The following is a 16,218-nucleotide window of genomic DNA, read 5'->3' on the forward strand; positions in this document are numbered from 1 at the left end:
AACAGCTTGAGCAAAACTATCATTATACAAGCAGCTTGGTTCAGAAAAACTTTTCAAAGGCAACGACTAAAAAATCATCAATTATCAAACTTAATTATTAAACTTGACTACAAATTCATTAATTATCATATGCCCTTGTAGATGGGTAGGGCTTTTCATATTCACAAATTTCATTTTGAAATGCTTTGTGCCAAGTTTGGTTCCCTATACATTCACATGCAAAACTTTGATTCCCATTTATGGCCCCAACCTAACCCCAGGGTCATTATTTTTACAAACTTGAATCTCCACTTTATCAGGAAGCTTTCATGTAATTTTTCAGATTTTCTGGCCATGTAGTTCTTGAGAAGAATATTTTTAAATGAACCCACATCATTTTTGAGATTATCTCCCCCTTTGAAAGGGGCTTTGATCCACTTATGTGGCCCCACCCTACCCCCGGGGGCCATGATCTGGACAAATTTAAATCTAGTCAATATCAGAAAGTTTTCACTTAAATTTCCACTTTTGAGAAGATTTAAAAAAATTGTCCTTATATATTCGCATGCAAAACTTTGATCTCTAATTGTGGTCCACCCTAACCCCGGGGGTCATGAATTTAACAAACTTGAATCTCTACTATGTCATGAAGGTTTCATGTAAATTTCAGCTTTTCTGGCCCAGTGGTTCTTGAGATTTTTTAATGACCCCAACCTACTTTTGCATTTTTGTGATTATCTTCCCTTTGAAGGGGCATAGCCCTTGATTTTGAACAAACTTGAAATCTACTTCACCCAAGGATGATTTGTTCCAAGTTTGAATGAAATTGGCCCAGTGGTTCTGGAGAAGATTTTCCTATATATCTGCATGTAAAACTTTGATCCCCTATTGTGGCCCCACCCTACCCCCGGGGGCCATGATCTGAACAAATTTGAATTTACTCTATATCAGGAAGCTTTCAGGTAAATCTCTACTCTTCTGGTCCAGTGGTTCTTAAGAACATTTAAAATATTTTCTTAATGAAAGGTGACGATAACGAACAAGTGATCAATCTCATAACTCCTACAAGCAATACAAAATAGATAGTTGAGCAAACACGGACCCCTGGACACACCAGAGGTGGGATCAGGTGCCTAGGAGGAGTAAGCATCCCCTGTTGACCGGTCACACCATATATTTGCTTGTATAAGTTGATCCCCTATTGTGGCAACACATCCCTTGGGGTCATGACTTAAACAAACTTTAATCTCCACCATGTCGTGAACCTTTCATTTAAATTTTAGGTTTTCTGAGATGAATATTCTTTAATGACCCCACCCTATTTTTGCAATTATCTCCCCTTTGAAGGGACATGACCCTTCATTTGAATAAACTTGAATCCCCTTCACCTAAAGATGATTGTGCCAAGTTTGGTTGAAATTGGCCCAGTGATTCTAGAGAAGGTGAAAATGTGAAAAGTGTGTGACGCCGCCGCCGACAGACAATGGACAAATTCCGATCAGGCTCAGGTGAGCTAAACAGCAATGGCAATATTTTTTACCCTACCTGAAGGTAAGCTATTAACCTAAGTGTAAATGTTGCTATGTACAAGGAATTTGTGACAAAGTCTAGGATATTCCACATGTCATGAACATAGTCGTGAGCCCCTTCGTCCCACAGTTGTTTGATCTCTGCCCATATTAAACCTGAATGAAATTCAGAGTCATTTAGTAGTTCTAATATATTACATACAAGTACAGAATGGAAACAAAATGTGTTTGTGTCATACACTGATGCCTCTGTATTACAGCAAAATAATTATAGTACCCAAAAGAATTTTAAGGTCCTGTCACAAGGAATACACACGTAAAATATGAAAGCCCTAGCACTAATCGTTCAAAAGTTATGGCCAAGGTTACAGATTTTCAAAGTAGGTCAAAAGGTAATTTTTTTCCCTTTTAGAGAAAGGTCTTGCCACAAGGAATACACAAGTGAAATATGAAAGCATTATCACCATCCATTAAAATGTTATGGCCAAGGTTTTTGCGGACAGACAAATAGACAGATAAAGGGATGAATAAAAACTAAATGCATAAAAGTAACATGTCCTACGGGGTGACCGTTTTGGAGGACGAAGCAAAAGTATTGGCATCTATGTCCATAAAACAAAAAATATCTCAATGTTAGCACTAAACGTGTGAAGACAGCATCCTTCTAACTTTAATAGACATTTGATCCGCCTATTCATTGAACGCGGGAAACATAACGCAATTGATGTAAAACAGTGCATTGTGACGTCATATTCAGCGTCGGTGTTTAGCAAATTCACAAACATATGAGACACGGTACAATCGCGTTAATCAAGGAGTTATTTTCTATGGCTAAGAAAATAAGATTTGCATGCTTTTACGGATTCTATGTAACATCTCAGAACGACGTGAACTTGGGTACTCAATATGGAGAAATACATGTCCACGTGCACAATTTTAAGTACTTGTCCCTTCTCTCCATGAAAGATATTCCCAGACATTATAATTTGGATCAGTAAACACTGGTACAATATCATAACTCCCAAGAGATAGTGGAACCGTAGCGTCATACAACTCTAACTTATTGTAAACAAAGAATGGCCGATTGATTCCAGAAATCAATTGTAATAGATTTTCATCTGCAAGTGATGGTCAACAGCACAAATGAAATAGGAATGGAGAAAATGCAATGGACTATTAAACCGTGGATATAGGCTTGGATAGCTCAGAATAGTGATGAAGGGGTCCTGGGTTTGATTCCCAGTCCAGCCTTACACTTTCTCCTTTCCTGTTACATTTGGTGCCATAGACTAGCCCCTGAAACTGACAGATAAAAATGCCTGCCAGTGGATAAAAATCCTGGGTTGACCAGGTTTGAATCTCGATTTGGTCTGATGCATTTTCTCCCTTCCTCTTACACAGATGGAGTAAAATGATTTAGAGGAAGATTTACATCTCCCACACAAGAGTTAACAGACTTGGCAGGAGGTTTAAAGCTTGCTAGTGTGACTCTGGTGTGTGGAGGTTTAAAGCTTGTTAGTGTGACTCTGGTGTGTGGAGGTTTAAAGCTTGTTAGTGTGACTATGGTGTGTAAATTGGAAGGATTAACACACATAATATTTTTCAAAGCTTACATTGTGACATCAGAAACTGTGTCACAAATCATGTGGTCAAAAATGAATTTGTTTACTTGGTGATTTCATGAAAAACATTTAAACACATACTTCCACTTATGTACACCTTTAGACATAGGTTATATTGCCTATCATGAAAGCTGCATGAATAATACACACAATAGGCCCTCATATGAGTACAACTTAAACTTTTGGTCACAATGTTCTTTAAAGATTCTCATATTCATATATCAGAAGCTTTCTAAAGGTTGAATTTGTATGATAGGTAACATTTAAAGTTATGACAACATCACAAAATGGCTGCCCATACCAAAATTTGCTTACAAAAATGTACATGAGCCACTCAATGTTCAAACTAACATGATTTAGCTCACGTGAACCTCGAGTGCAATATAACATGCAAATTAGGTAAATTGCTCATGTGAGAAGATTTGCTCACAAAATGCCCACCTCATTAAAAATCAAGAAAGATATGGAATGAAAAAATATTGAATGCACATGTATTCAAGATTTAGAAGTCTAAAAATATATATTAAACACTTCAAAATCATACAAATGAATACCCATAAGGAAAAAAGGTCAAACAAACTACTCTAATTACAAACCACTTTGATTTGAAAGTTGTTTAATAGTATAAAAATTCACATGCAAATTGTAGTGATTTGACACCGCCTACATCTGATTGACATTCAAGTACACATGCTAATTCAGTGAGTTTTTATTCATATAAAAAGGACTCTTGGGATTTTGAGTTAGATGCTTGTTAGAATTAGTTTAGATAAAGTTGTTACTAATGTATAACAGTCTATTTCTTATATATTCATACTCATACAGCAGAAATACAATACAAATGATGTTAACAAACTACTACGTACTATCTTACAAAACATGAACAGATAATTTCATTAGATTTAAACTAAATCACTTGCACCAAATTTAGAAGCAAGCAATTCATTTCTCACAAGCTACTATCAAATTTTAGGTAGGCAAGATCAACGGAATGCAGCCGTCATTATTCTGCGATATACATTCTGTACCTTCATACGTAATAACTGATTATGAGAAAATTGATACACATCTCGTTTGCACTTTGTACAGTTGATAACTGTAGAAAATTCAATTCTTAATCATAAAAATTGATTAATATGTGTTGCAAAACAAATTTATAAATTACTAAAGAAAATTTGTCATTCAACATATTAAATCAATCGTCTGCATTCCGAGATCGATTTGCGTTTTTGTTATTGTTTTTTTTGTTTATACTAAATACTTGAAATATTTTTCAAAACAGATCTAGTACACCCTTAACATCTCACCTTTTTCGCTAGCAAAAAACATGTAGGCCTAGTCCGTTTCGGAAACTGCCATGATGACACGGTGACCTAATTCGTAGCTGTATAGGTAAACGATCTGCTGTATATTTCTGAGCCGTAGTAGACTAGAAATAAATTTCTTGTTTTCGTGGATGATGCAGGATGACCTTCTTGATCTCCAAATGTTGTTTGAAATATAATATTTGTTATATTTGAAAACAACATTTCTCGACCTCGGAGGTTATCCTGTATCATACATAAAAAGGTGATCTTTATTTCTTAAACCACTGTTTACAAACTATGAACAAGGCATACATGCAAGTAACAAACTACTAAAAAATCACCAGAACATTGTGGCAATAATAAATGACTTCTGCAACAAATCAAATGGAACAAACTACTAGCAAATAGTTACTACATGTATTGAGCAGATCGATTATGCTGTGAAAAACGATTAATCCTAATTACACACATTAAGAATTCACATTTAAAACAGTAAGTTCTTTGAATCTTCACTTGCTCAACATTTATTGATAACAATCAGTTACTCCACTGCCGGTTCCATCCATTTGTCATGATACACTAGCTGCCAATGGTTTTTCAGTTCAAAGAGCTTGTACTCACTACTCAGATATATACATAGTCTCGTTAGACTCTTTTGGGAATTAAATGGGCACAAATTGAAATGTTCAGTCTCCGTTTTAACTGACCATCTGCCATAGAAAATTGTATTCATAATGACTTTATCCGACTACCTCAATCCGACAAAAAACACTCTGAAAAGACAAGAGGCCCAATGCTCACTTGATAAACATGGTACAATTTGTATGTTAAAGAAGTTCTGAATACATGTTATATATTAAATGAGAGGAATACTTTGTTATGTTGTAAATATCATTAAATTTTTGGTGCTATTTGTAAATTCCTTGCCAAAGATTATGATTGGCACTCTCCATTGACCTCTTTTCCCTCATTTAGATGGTGATCATAAGGATTTGAATTCAATGAAAAATTTAAATTATGTAATATCATTTGTAAATTTATATCCAAAAATTATTATTGGAAGCCTCACTTGATTTCTTTCCTCTCATCTAGATGGTGATTTTAATGATTTAAAAAAAAAACCCAATTATATACAGCGGAACCTTGTGTTTACATTCCAAATTATTACCGCACAAACCTTTTAACAAACCTACATAAAATAGACATGCATGGTTATTAAGTTGTCCCAAGATGCTGCGACTTGGTATTATGTTGTAAAATTCTGACAAAAACGTAATAAACCCTAATTATTCAATAGTAATTCTCAAAATAATCAGCCATTCACACCTAAACTGCCCCAGGCGGTCAGCCTCTAAATTTCCTGGTCTGTTAAGGATGTACTCTACATCGTCATAATGGCTGACTTCCTTTTAAATCATGGATGAAAATATATAACTATCAGCAATATTTGTCTATTCATTTACAAAATCATCGCCTAGGTGAGTAGATCAGTAGGTTAGCACGTCGACTGCCAATAAAAGAGGACTGCTGAACTGTAGATCGCGGGTTCGAGTCCAGCAGGGGTTTTGAATTTTTTTTCCAGATTGCTTTCTACTAAAACTGCATTTTTTGACTAAATAAAGTAATTTTGAAAGTTTTCAATTTCAAAATATTGTTGTACATATCCTCCACTTTTCAACAATGTCAAATTTCTCTGGTGTAGCATTCCTCCTTAGGGGATTGGAGATGCTTGACTGATCAAGCTTTGACAGATCTAGGGACATCAGTATAGGTGAATATTCGTATCAAAGCCAGTGATAAACAATACAAGAGGCCCATGGGCCACATCACTCACCTGAGTCACCTTGGCCCATATCTGAAGCCGAGACATGGCTTCAGATATAAGAAAGGTGAAGATAACGAACAGTGATCAATCTCATAACTCCTATAAGCAATACAAAGTAGATAGTTGGGCAAACACGGACCCCTGGACACACCAGAGGTGGGATCAGGTGCCTAGGAGGAGTAAGCATCCCCTGTCCACCGGTCACACCCGCCGTGAGCCCTATATCCTGATCATGTAAACGGAGTTATCCGTAGTCAAAATCAGTGTGCCAAGAACGGCCTAACAATCGGTATGAAACATGTCAGACAGCATTTGACCCAATGATAGGTTGTATTGAGGAACTAGATCATTATAACGACCATAGAATTTGCGTAATGCTGACTTCAATCGAAAGCCCTGTACCATCAACTTGTTTGTCAGTAGCTTGCCTCGATTTAAAAACTGACTATACGCAGAACAAGCTCTTGCGTATCGAATCAGTTGAGATATATAAACACCACATGCAGATAATAATGGAATATTACTACATAAATATGGGAAGTTGACGATGGAGAAGCTGAAATCATCCCGTTTGTCATACAGTTGAGTTGTCAGTTTGCCGTTAATGTCTACTTTCAATAAAATATCTAAGTATGAAGCAGAAGTGGACGACTCTGTGGTGTCTTTTATTTCGAGCTCACAGGGATAAATGGAATCGACATATGAATGAAAGTTATTGTTAATAGACAAAACGTCGTCGATATATCTAAATGTCGAATTGAAAGCCACAGCAAGAGATTTCTTCTTCTTGCGTATAAGTTTTTGTGAATGAAAAATTGGATTCTTCAAAAATGCTTGGCATGCAGAATGATAATGATAATTTTAAAAAAAAGATGAACAACATGCAAGAACAAGCATTCTGAGAGTATTGCATGGCAATACATGGTCCCCTACCGGTTGCAAAAATTATTGTATCACAACAATATTCAAAGTTCATTATGTAGGTTATGGTAAAAGGGAAATTTGGGGGACCAGGATAGGAATGGTTAGAAATCAACTACTATTCAAGTAGAGACTAGACCAGGAAAAAAGACAAATTTATAATTAGGTTTAGGTCTTTAACCAAGTCAATAAACTGTGACATGTAGGTGATCATGAATAATCTAGCTATATTGTTGTATTACTATGCTAGAAGCTTTAATGAGTGTAGTATTCTTATCTACAGAGATAAGAAACTTGGATGTAAACTAACAATGCATGCTATTTTTTAAGTCCAAGGGCCATAACTAAGTGAACAAGAGCAACGCCAACGCGGCATAATACGCCCGCAGATTTTGCTCAAGGAAAACATATTTTAGTGGGATTCATATTTTAGTGAAGTTAGCACTGTCCTCTGTGAGCTAATTCATTATCATGGTGATCAAATATACCAAGTTATAATATCCAGGAGCTTACGGTTCAGTTTGTATCCTGCCCACAAGGTTTTCCTAAAAAGTGATACTACGACCTTGACCTTTGACCTTGAAAAACAATAGGCATCTTCCTCTCATCATGGTGATCAAATATACCAAGTTATAATATCCTGGAGCTTACGGTTCGGTTTGTATCCTGCCCACAAGGTTTTCCTAAAAAGTGATACTACGACCTTGACCTTTGACCTTGAAAAACAATAGGCATCTTCCTCTCATCATGGTGATCAAATGTACCAAGTTGTAAAGCCCTAGGGCTTATGGTTCAGTCTGTATCCTCCCCACAAGGTCCGGACAGACAGACGGACGATGCCATACCATAATACGTCCCGTCTTCGACGGGCGTATAAAAATCAATGGACCGAGACGAAATTCGAACTTGATCTGTAACTTGTCATGGCAAAGCAACGTACCAAATATCAAATAAATATCTGCAAGGATAGAGAGAAAAAAGTGCTGAAAACTGGACCAACGGACAGAGCGCAAACCTAAAGTCCCCTTCGACTTCGTCAGTAGGGGACTAATAAAACAAAACTAAAAACCCAAACAAACCAAGATGTTTCGTCCGATGCTCAAAGTCCTAATTCCTGGGAGGGGAGGGTGTGAGTGAAAGAGCCCTTTACTTTGAATGCCTCAATACCCCCCTCCCCCTTCATTTTCCTCAATTGTTGGAGGTTGGGGTGGGATGGGTGGTTAGAGTCCTCTACTTTGAGTGTCTCATAATTTTTTTTACCCACTCTTCATTTTCTTAATTGATGGTAGTGGTGGGCGTTTTTTTACTATTATATCAGAAATTTCAAGCTGGGGTCAAGTGGGGGTCACCCAATAAATCTTTTATGTGCAATAGAAATGAAAGGTGAAGATAATGAACAGTGATCAATCTCATAACTCTTATAAGCAATACAAAATAGATAGTTGGGCAAACACGGACCCCTAGACACACCAGAGGTGGGATCAAAATAACAAATTAAAAAATTGTTAATATAGGTGGGGCACAGGCCCCCTCCCCTTGATTCTATGTGCCTGATAACGATACAGAATATGTTAAACTCAATTATTATGTCTCCGAACACAAAGTGTCGGAGACATATTGTTTTTGCTCTGTTTCTTATTATGTCTCCGAACACAAAGTGTCGGAGACATATTGTTTTTGCTCCGTTTCTTATCATTCTTATTATGTCTCCGAACACAAAGTGTCGGAAACATATTGTTTTTGCTCCGTTTCTTATTATTATTATGTCTCCGAACACAAAGTGTCGGAGACATATTGTTTTTGCTCCGTTTCTTATTAAGGTCTTCCGTAACAATGGAAGACCTTCTACTGATTGTGCTGGTTAAGATTATTCTTATTATTCTTTTTTTTCTTCTTTTTCCTAGACGCTAACTTTGAAGCTTCATATCTCGCTCATTTCTGCATGGATTTTGCTCAAATTTTCAGGGTTTATAAACTTGACAGAACAATTTTAAAATCATATACTACATTTAAGAAATTCCCCTTTGTTCATGGGTTATTCCCCTTTGAATGAAATTTTAGGGGCTTTGGTTTCCAGACAAAGGCTCTGAGACTGCATAAGCTTGAGCAGAAAATGCATTGAAAATGAAAAGTAGGAGCATTGTAGTTGTGCACATCGTTTTTTTGTTTTTTGATTACAGCGTTCGAAATGGTGGTTGACAGGCTTAAAAAATTAGGACGCCTAAAGGAGCAAAAAATTACACATATTTTCCATTGAATCTTTTAAACTAAAAATATTTTGTTAAGACGTGTAGAACAAAAGTTGTGCAAAATGTTAAGAGCTTTCTTTTGATATCCCTAAAAAGGGCCTGGCCCCTTAAATTAGGGATCTGGGGATCTTCAAAGTTTTTGCTTTATAACTCAAAAAAGTGTAAATTTTTCGATATGGTTTTCGCTGGAAAAGTTGTTCTTTAACATCTTATTGATCTCATAAACATAATATTTTGCTCGAGTATTGTGTTATATATGAGTAAAAAACTTGACCCGCAAACAGGTAACCGTATCATTAGGTAGGTGAAGGGGGGAAAATATGCGTATAACTTAAATAAACTTGCTTTAATTGATAAATCTGACTTCATGAAATGCTAATATTCTTTTAAAATAAGGTTTTAACGTGATCTATGGTTCCTTTAAAAATCATCTATCGACAACTTTTTTTTTTTTTATTATTTAGTAGCTTTAATATAAACAATCGTTCCAAAGAAAAAAAAAGGAAAAGGTTATCTCTTTTACGATTGTTATTAAAACAACGTTATATTTAATTGAAGAAACAAACCTTCAAGCATAGAATAACTCAGTCATTAACTACACGCATCTTACATACACCGCGGGGTTTGTTTTTGTTTACAATTATGTAACCGCCTTGAGGAACCATCGCGTGTGAACCAGGGCATGTACACAAAGTAAACATTGTCGTCCTAAATATAACACAGAATGTTATGTTTTTGATCATATTGGATTTTTCGAATAATTCAGTCTTTCCGGGGATGTATATACTTGTTTATACGTCCCTGGTCTTACGTTTGATTTGTTTTAAATTCAAAACTCTAGAGCATTGAGTCAGGCATCAATCTTAAAATCTGCAATTTAATATACAGTTTGTTTCTCAATCATGTCTAATTGAATGTGTGTTTAATATCAGAGATTCATCGCTGCTGGACTAGCGATCTGTGATTTCACACTACTTTAAATGAACACACAAGCTTTACTCAAATTCTTCGTTGTGAAAAAGAAAATGGATACATTTTACAAACATAACAAATTGTTTCTGAACATGTTTTGAAATCAATAGTTTATAATCATGATTAAACCAAATCTAAACATGCGTATAGAATATTCAGAAACCCATGGCCGACCAGTCTCATTTCAAATGATTTGTTGTTTTATTGTTTAAAAACAATGACTTTGATTAAACATTGATTCAGAACTCTTGGTCCAAATTATGTAACTTCGGCACGTGCCGCTGGCGTGAAATTCATACGCGACTTCTGTGCGCACTGTGTACATAATATACCTACATGTATTTACGCAGATAGATATTAAAGTTTAATAAAATATTCAAGATTTGAGAGAAATTTATTTGATTTGTATGTATAAATAATTCAAACTCTATGAATTATTCTCTTCAGTCTGAATATTATGCTATCATAATTTTGTTGTATGATAAAATATTGGTAACAGCTATAAACCTTTATTGTATGTCCTGAGCCATAAATTTCATAAATTTAAATAGTAATTTTTTCTTCATTATTGGGACTGAAAAGTTAAATGCTGAAAGAATTTAATCTCACATACACGCGCCATATGATCAAAGAATATGTCCTGGCCTTGACCCATGGTCACATTGTCAAGTTCACTTTTTAGAAAATACAAACCCTGTCCTGGCCATATCAAGTAATGAAGAAACATTTAGATTTCATACTTATAATAGATTTTCATGTTAACTGAGGCTGTTATTAGGACCTGACCCAAGGACATATGGTCAAGTTCAAGGTTTTTATGTCACACAGTTCCGACGGAAGACCTCTCGTTGCAACGAGCTTTGCTCTAGTTATTCTTATTATTATTTTTAATGTCTTCCGTTCTTCACGGAAGACCTTATAGTGATTCTACTGTTTATATTTATTTTTTTGACCAAATTTTTCTCGAAAACTATACAGTGGTTTTCAGTGAAACTTTCAGGAAAAATGCATTATATTATGGAAGTTGTTTATCACAAAGAAAATTGGGAAAATTCCATTTCGGTTCCAAGTTATGGACAATTTCCTGATTTTCAAATGGAACTTTGTCCTCGGGTGATCTACAGGAAGGGCTAAAGATATGAACTGGAGACTTATTAAAGATGATAGAACATGACTTATAGATTTGCGTAAGCACTATTTCGTACGTCGTCATCACTTCCGGTCGCTACCGGATTTTTTCAACTTTTTTTGTTTTATAATGATTTTCTTTGATAAAGGTAAGATAAATAGAGACTCTTTATAGAATGCTGAATATGATATTTGTTTTTAAATTGATCAAACCAAACTCTAGATATTTGTAATTTTCATTTTGAAGTGAGGTCCTCGCTAGCCTAATGGTGAGTGTAGTGGATTTTCATGCGGGCGACCCGGGTTCTATCCCCCAGATTACTCGAATATTTTTTTCCCATTTTATAATAAATAAAGAATTTAAGGTTATCTACTGGACACGGAAAGAACGGAAGACCTTCTTGTTGCCATGGCAACAAGTTTCTAGTCTTCTTATTCTTACTCTTCTTTAGTGAGAAATTTGTCCGACCGATTTTGTGAAAGTGCTTCGACAGATCCACTTCAAACTTTGTGAGCTGATATGGGGTCACTAGGAGGAGTGCATTCAACTTTTCAAAATGGCCGCCGTTTCAAGATGGCGGCCAAAAAACGTCAAAAACTCAAGGTTGTCGGATTTCAACCAAATTCTATTTCTAGGGTAATTTAGTGACCCCGAGTCCATTTCCACCATCAAAATTTTTCTTTGAGCCGCCATTTTCAAAATGGCCGCCATATACCGAAATATTTGAAAGTGTTAAAATCTCTACAACATTTGGGTTCTGGGGTAAATGGAGGGTCCACAATTCATTTCTAGCATCAGTATTTCCTTCCAATCAATTTTCAAATGTTTCAAAATGGCCGCCATTGAAGAAAATGGCAGCCAAAAAACAAGTCCGTTGGATTTCAACCAAATTTAGTTTCTAGGGTTTTTAAAGGATCTGGAGTGCATATCTGGCATCAAAAAGCATTTCTGACCTGGGGAGGTGTTCGGAGACATTTGTGTTGGCATCCCAACACAGTTATAGCTCGTTCTTATTATGTCTCCGAAAACAAAGTGTCGGAGACATATTGTTTTTGTTCCGTTTCTTATTATGTCTCCGAACACAAAGTGTCGGAGACATATTGTTTTTGCACTGTTTCTTATTATTATGTCTCCGAACACAAAGTGTCGGAGACATATTGTTTTTGCTCCGTTTCTTATTATTCTTATTTTTAAGGTCTTCCGTCTCAACAGAAGACCTTATAGTGATTCTTATGTTTCTTTTCCTCTATTATTATGTCTCCGAACACAAAGTGTCGGAGACATATTGTATTTGCTCCGTTTCTTATTATTATGTCTCCGAACACAAAGTGTCGGAGACATATTGTTTTTGCTCCGTTTCTTATTATCTCTCCGAACACAAAGTGTCGGAGACATATTGTTTTTGCTCCGTTTCTTATTATTATTATTATTTTCTTCTTCTTATTATTCCTCTTCTTTAGTGAGAAATTTGTCCGACCGATTTTGTGAAAGTACTTCGACAGATCCACTTCAAACTTTGTCAGCTGATAGGGGGTCACTAGGAGGGGTGCATTCAACTTTTCAAATTTTCAAAATGGCCGCCGTTTCAAGATGGCGGCCAAAAAACGTCAAAAACTCAAGGTTGTCGGATTTCAACCAAATTCTATTTCTAGGGTAATTTAGTGACCCCAAATCCATTTCCACTATTAAAATTTTTTTTGAGCTGCCATTTTCAAAATGGCCGCCATATACCGAAATATTTCAAAGTGTTAAAATCTCTACAACATTTGGGTTCTGGGGTAAATGTTGGGTCCACAATTCATTTCTAGCATCAGTATTTCCTTCCAATCAGTTTTCAAATGTTTCAAAATGGCCGCCATTGAAGAAAATGACGGCCAAAAATCAAACCCATCGGATTTCAACCAAATTAAGTTTTTAGGGTTTCTTGAGAATCCTGAATGCATATCTGGCATCAAAAAGCATTTCTGACATGGGGAGGTGTTCGGAGACATTTGTGTTGGCATCTCAACACAGTTATAGTTCGTTATTCTTATTATGTCTCAGAACACAAAGTGTCGGAGACATATTGTTTTTGCTCCGTTTCTTATTATGTCTCCGAACACAAAGTGTCGGAGACATATTGTTTTTGCTCCGTTTCTTATTATTATGTCTCCGAACACAAAGTGTCGGAGACATATTGTTTTTGCTCCGTTTCTTATTATGTCTCCGAACACAAAGTGTCGGAGACATATTGTTTTTGCTCCGTTTCTTATTATTATTATTATTTTCTTCTTCTTATTATTCCTCTTCTTTAGTGAGAAATTTGTCCGACCGATTTTGTGAAAGTGCTTCGACAGATCCACTTCAAACTTTGTCAGCTGATAGGGGGTCACTAGGAGGGGTGCATTCAACTTTTCAAATTTTCAAAATGGCCGCCGTTTCAAGATGGCGGCCAAAAAACGTCAAAAACTCAAGGTTGTCGGATTTCAACCAAATTCTATTTCTAGGGTAATTTAGTGACCCCAAATCCATTTCCACTATTAAAATTTTTTTTGAGCCGCCATTTTCAAAATGGCCGCCATATACCGAAATATTTCAAAGTGTTAAAATCTCTACAACATTTGGGTTCTGGGGTAAATGTTGGGTCCACAATTCATTTCTAGCATCAGTATTTCCTTCCAATCAGTTTTCAAATGTTTCAAAATGGCCGCCATTGAAGAAAATGACGGCCAAAAATCAAACCGTCGGATTTCAACCAAATTCAGTTTTTAGGGTTTCTTGAGAATCCTGAATGCATATCTGGCATCAAAAAGCATTTCTGACATGGGGAGGTGTTCGGAGACATTTGTGTTGGCATCTCAACACAGTTATAGTTCGTTATTCTTATTATGTCTCAGAACACAAAGTGTCGGAGACATATTGTTTTTGCTCCGTTTCTTATTATGTCTCCGAACACAAAGTGTCGGAGACATATTGTTTTTGCTCCGTTTCTTATTATGTCTCCGAACACAAAGTGTCGGAGACATATTGTTTTTGCTCCGTTTCTTATTATGTCTCCGAACACAAAGTGTCGGAGACATATTGTTTTTGCTCCGTTTCTTATTATTCTTATTCTTTTCTTCTTATTTTTCCTCTTCTTTAGTGAGAAATTTGTCCGACCGATTTTGTGAAAGTGCTTCGACAGATCCACTTCAAACTTTGTAAGCTGATAGGGGGTCACTAGGAGGGGTGCATTCAACTTTTCAAAATGGCCGCCGTTTCAAGATGGTGGCCAAAAAACGTCAAAAACTCAAGGTTGTCGGATTTCAACCAAATTCGATTTCTAGGGTAATATGGTCACCCCGAGTCCATTTCCACCATCAAAATATTTTTTGGAGCCGCCATTTTCAAAATGGCCGCCATATACCGAAATATTTCAAAGTGTTAAAATCTCTACAATATTTGTGTTCTGGGGTAAATGGAGGGTCCACAATTCATTTCTAGCATCAGTATATCCTTCCAACCAATTTTCAAATGTTTCAAAATGGCCGCCATTGAAGAAAATGGCGGCCAAAAATCAAGTCCGTCGGATTTCAACCAAATTCAGTTATTAGGGTTTTTTGAGAATCCTGAGTGCATATCTGACATCAAAAAGCATTTTTGACATGGGGAGGTGTTCGGAGACATTTGTGTTGGCATCCCAACACAGTTATAGCTCGTTATTAAGGTCTTCCGTCTCCTGCGGAAGACCTTACTATTATTGTTCGCGTTCTTCTTCTTCATTATTATTATTATTAAGGTCTTCCGTCTCCTGCGGAAGACCTTACTATTATTGTTCGCGTTCTTCTTCTTCATTATTATTATTATTATTATTATTTTCCTTGGTAGTACACGCGTTTTTCTCAGCCATTTCTCGATCGATTTTCACGAAATTTTCAGGAAAGATGTCTTTTGGTGACGAGACTTTGCTTGCAAAATTTCGTGCTTGACGTCACTTCCGGTCAGGAGTTATCGCTCTTTTAGTGACTTTTTGAAGGGCCTTGTTGTCCACACATCTCCTCCGTTAGTTTTGAAGCTAGAGTCTTGAAATTTCTACACAAGATAGAGTAAACATTTTAGAAGATTTGTGGGGGATTCGATTTTACCGGAGGCGATTTGCCTAAAAGCTCGCCTGGACCTGAAAAAATGGATGCCAAAATTTTTCGCCGATTTCGGCGATTTTTGACCTTTGATCTCCAATATCTTTTTTCTTGCAAATATTTTGTTAAGACATGTAGAACAAAAGTTGTGCACATTTATGAGATCTTTTCGAAAATATCAAGATTTAGGGGCTAGCCCCTTCAATTAGGGATCTAGAAGGGCTCAAAGTCTAGATCAAATATCTCAAAAATCGTTAATATTTTGGTATAAGTCAAAGAACAAAAAATGTTCATCTCAACAATCCAAATCTATTCATATAAAAATTTAGGTCATATGTTACGTAATAAGGGATTTTAAGGGCCAAAACCATAAATTTTTTACCCCTTGTATCTCGAAAACGACAAATATTTTGAAAAGCAATAAAGAACAAAAGTTGTTCAGAATGATGATCTGAACAATATGCATATTTCGTTTTTACCCTATGTGGCCCCGTTAGGGAGCTACAGTTTGGCCCCTAAAAATTACTTCTAGAAATAACTCGAGAACGCTAAAGAATTTCTAAATACTTGTTGAACAAAAAATGTTTG

At 36.1% G+C, this 16,218-nt stretch overlaps 1 protein-coding gene and 1 long non-coding RNA gene across 3 annotated transcripts in view; one reads left to right on the plus strand and one right to left on the minus strand.

Moving 5' to 3' along the window:
- The window catches only part of LOC130051788 (uncharacterized), a 165,558-nt gene that overhangs the window by 113,250 nt on the left and 36,090 nt on the right, over nt 1–16,218 (plus strand). The gene's annotated exons all lie outside the window — the stretch shown is intronic.
- LOC125682085 (transient receptor potential-gamma protein-like) overlaps nt 1–16,218 on the minus strand; it is a 201,279-nt gene that overhangs the window by 28,153 nt on the left and 156,908 nt on the right. For both annotated transcript variants that reach the window (XR_008800026.1, XM_048922484.2), the window contains exon 7: nt 1,525–1,664. Coding sequence is in view for 1 of the 2 variants with exons in the window: in XM_048922484.2 (XP_048778441.1) it covers nt 1,525–1,664 (140 nt within the window). In the remaining variant the exon portion in view is untranslated. The remainder of the gene's footprint in view (nt 1–1,524; nt 1,665–16,218) is intronic.

The sequence above is a fragment of the Ostrea edulis genome, chromosome 2 (genome assembly GCF_947568905.1).
Source record: "Ostrea edulis chromosome 2, xbOstEdul1.1, whole genome shotgun sequence".
NCBI classification, from domain to species: domain Eukaryota; kingdom Metazoa; phylum Mollusca; class Bivalvia; order Ostreida; family Ostreidae; genus Ostrea; species Ostrea edulis.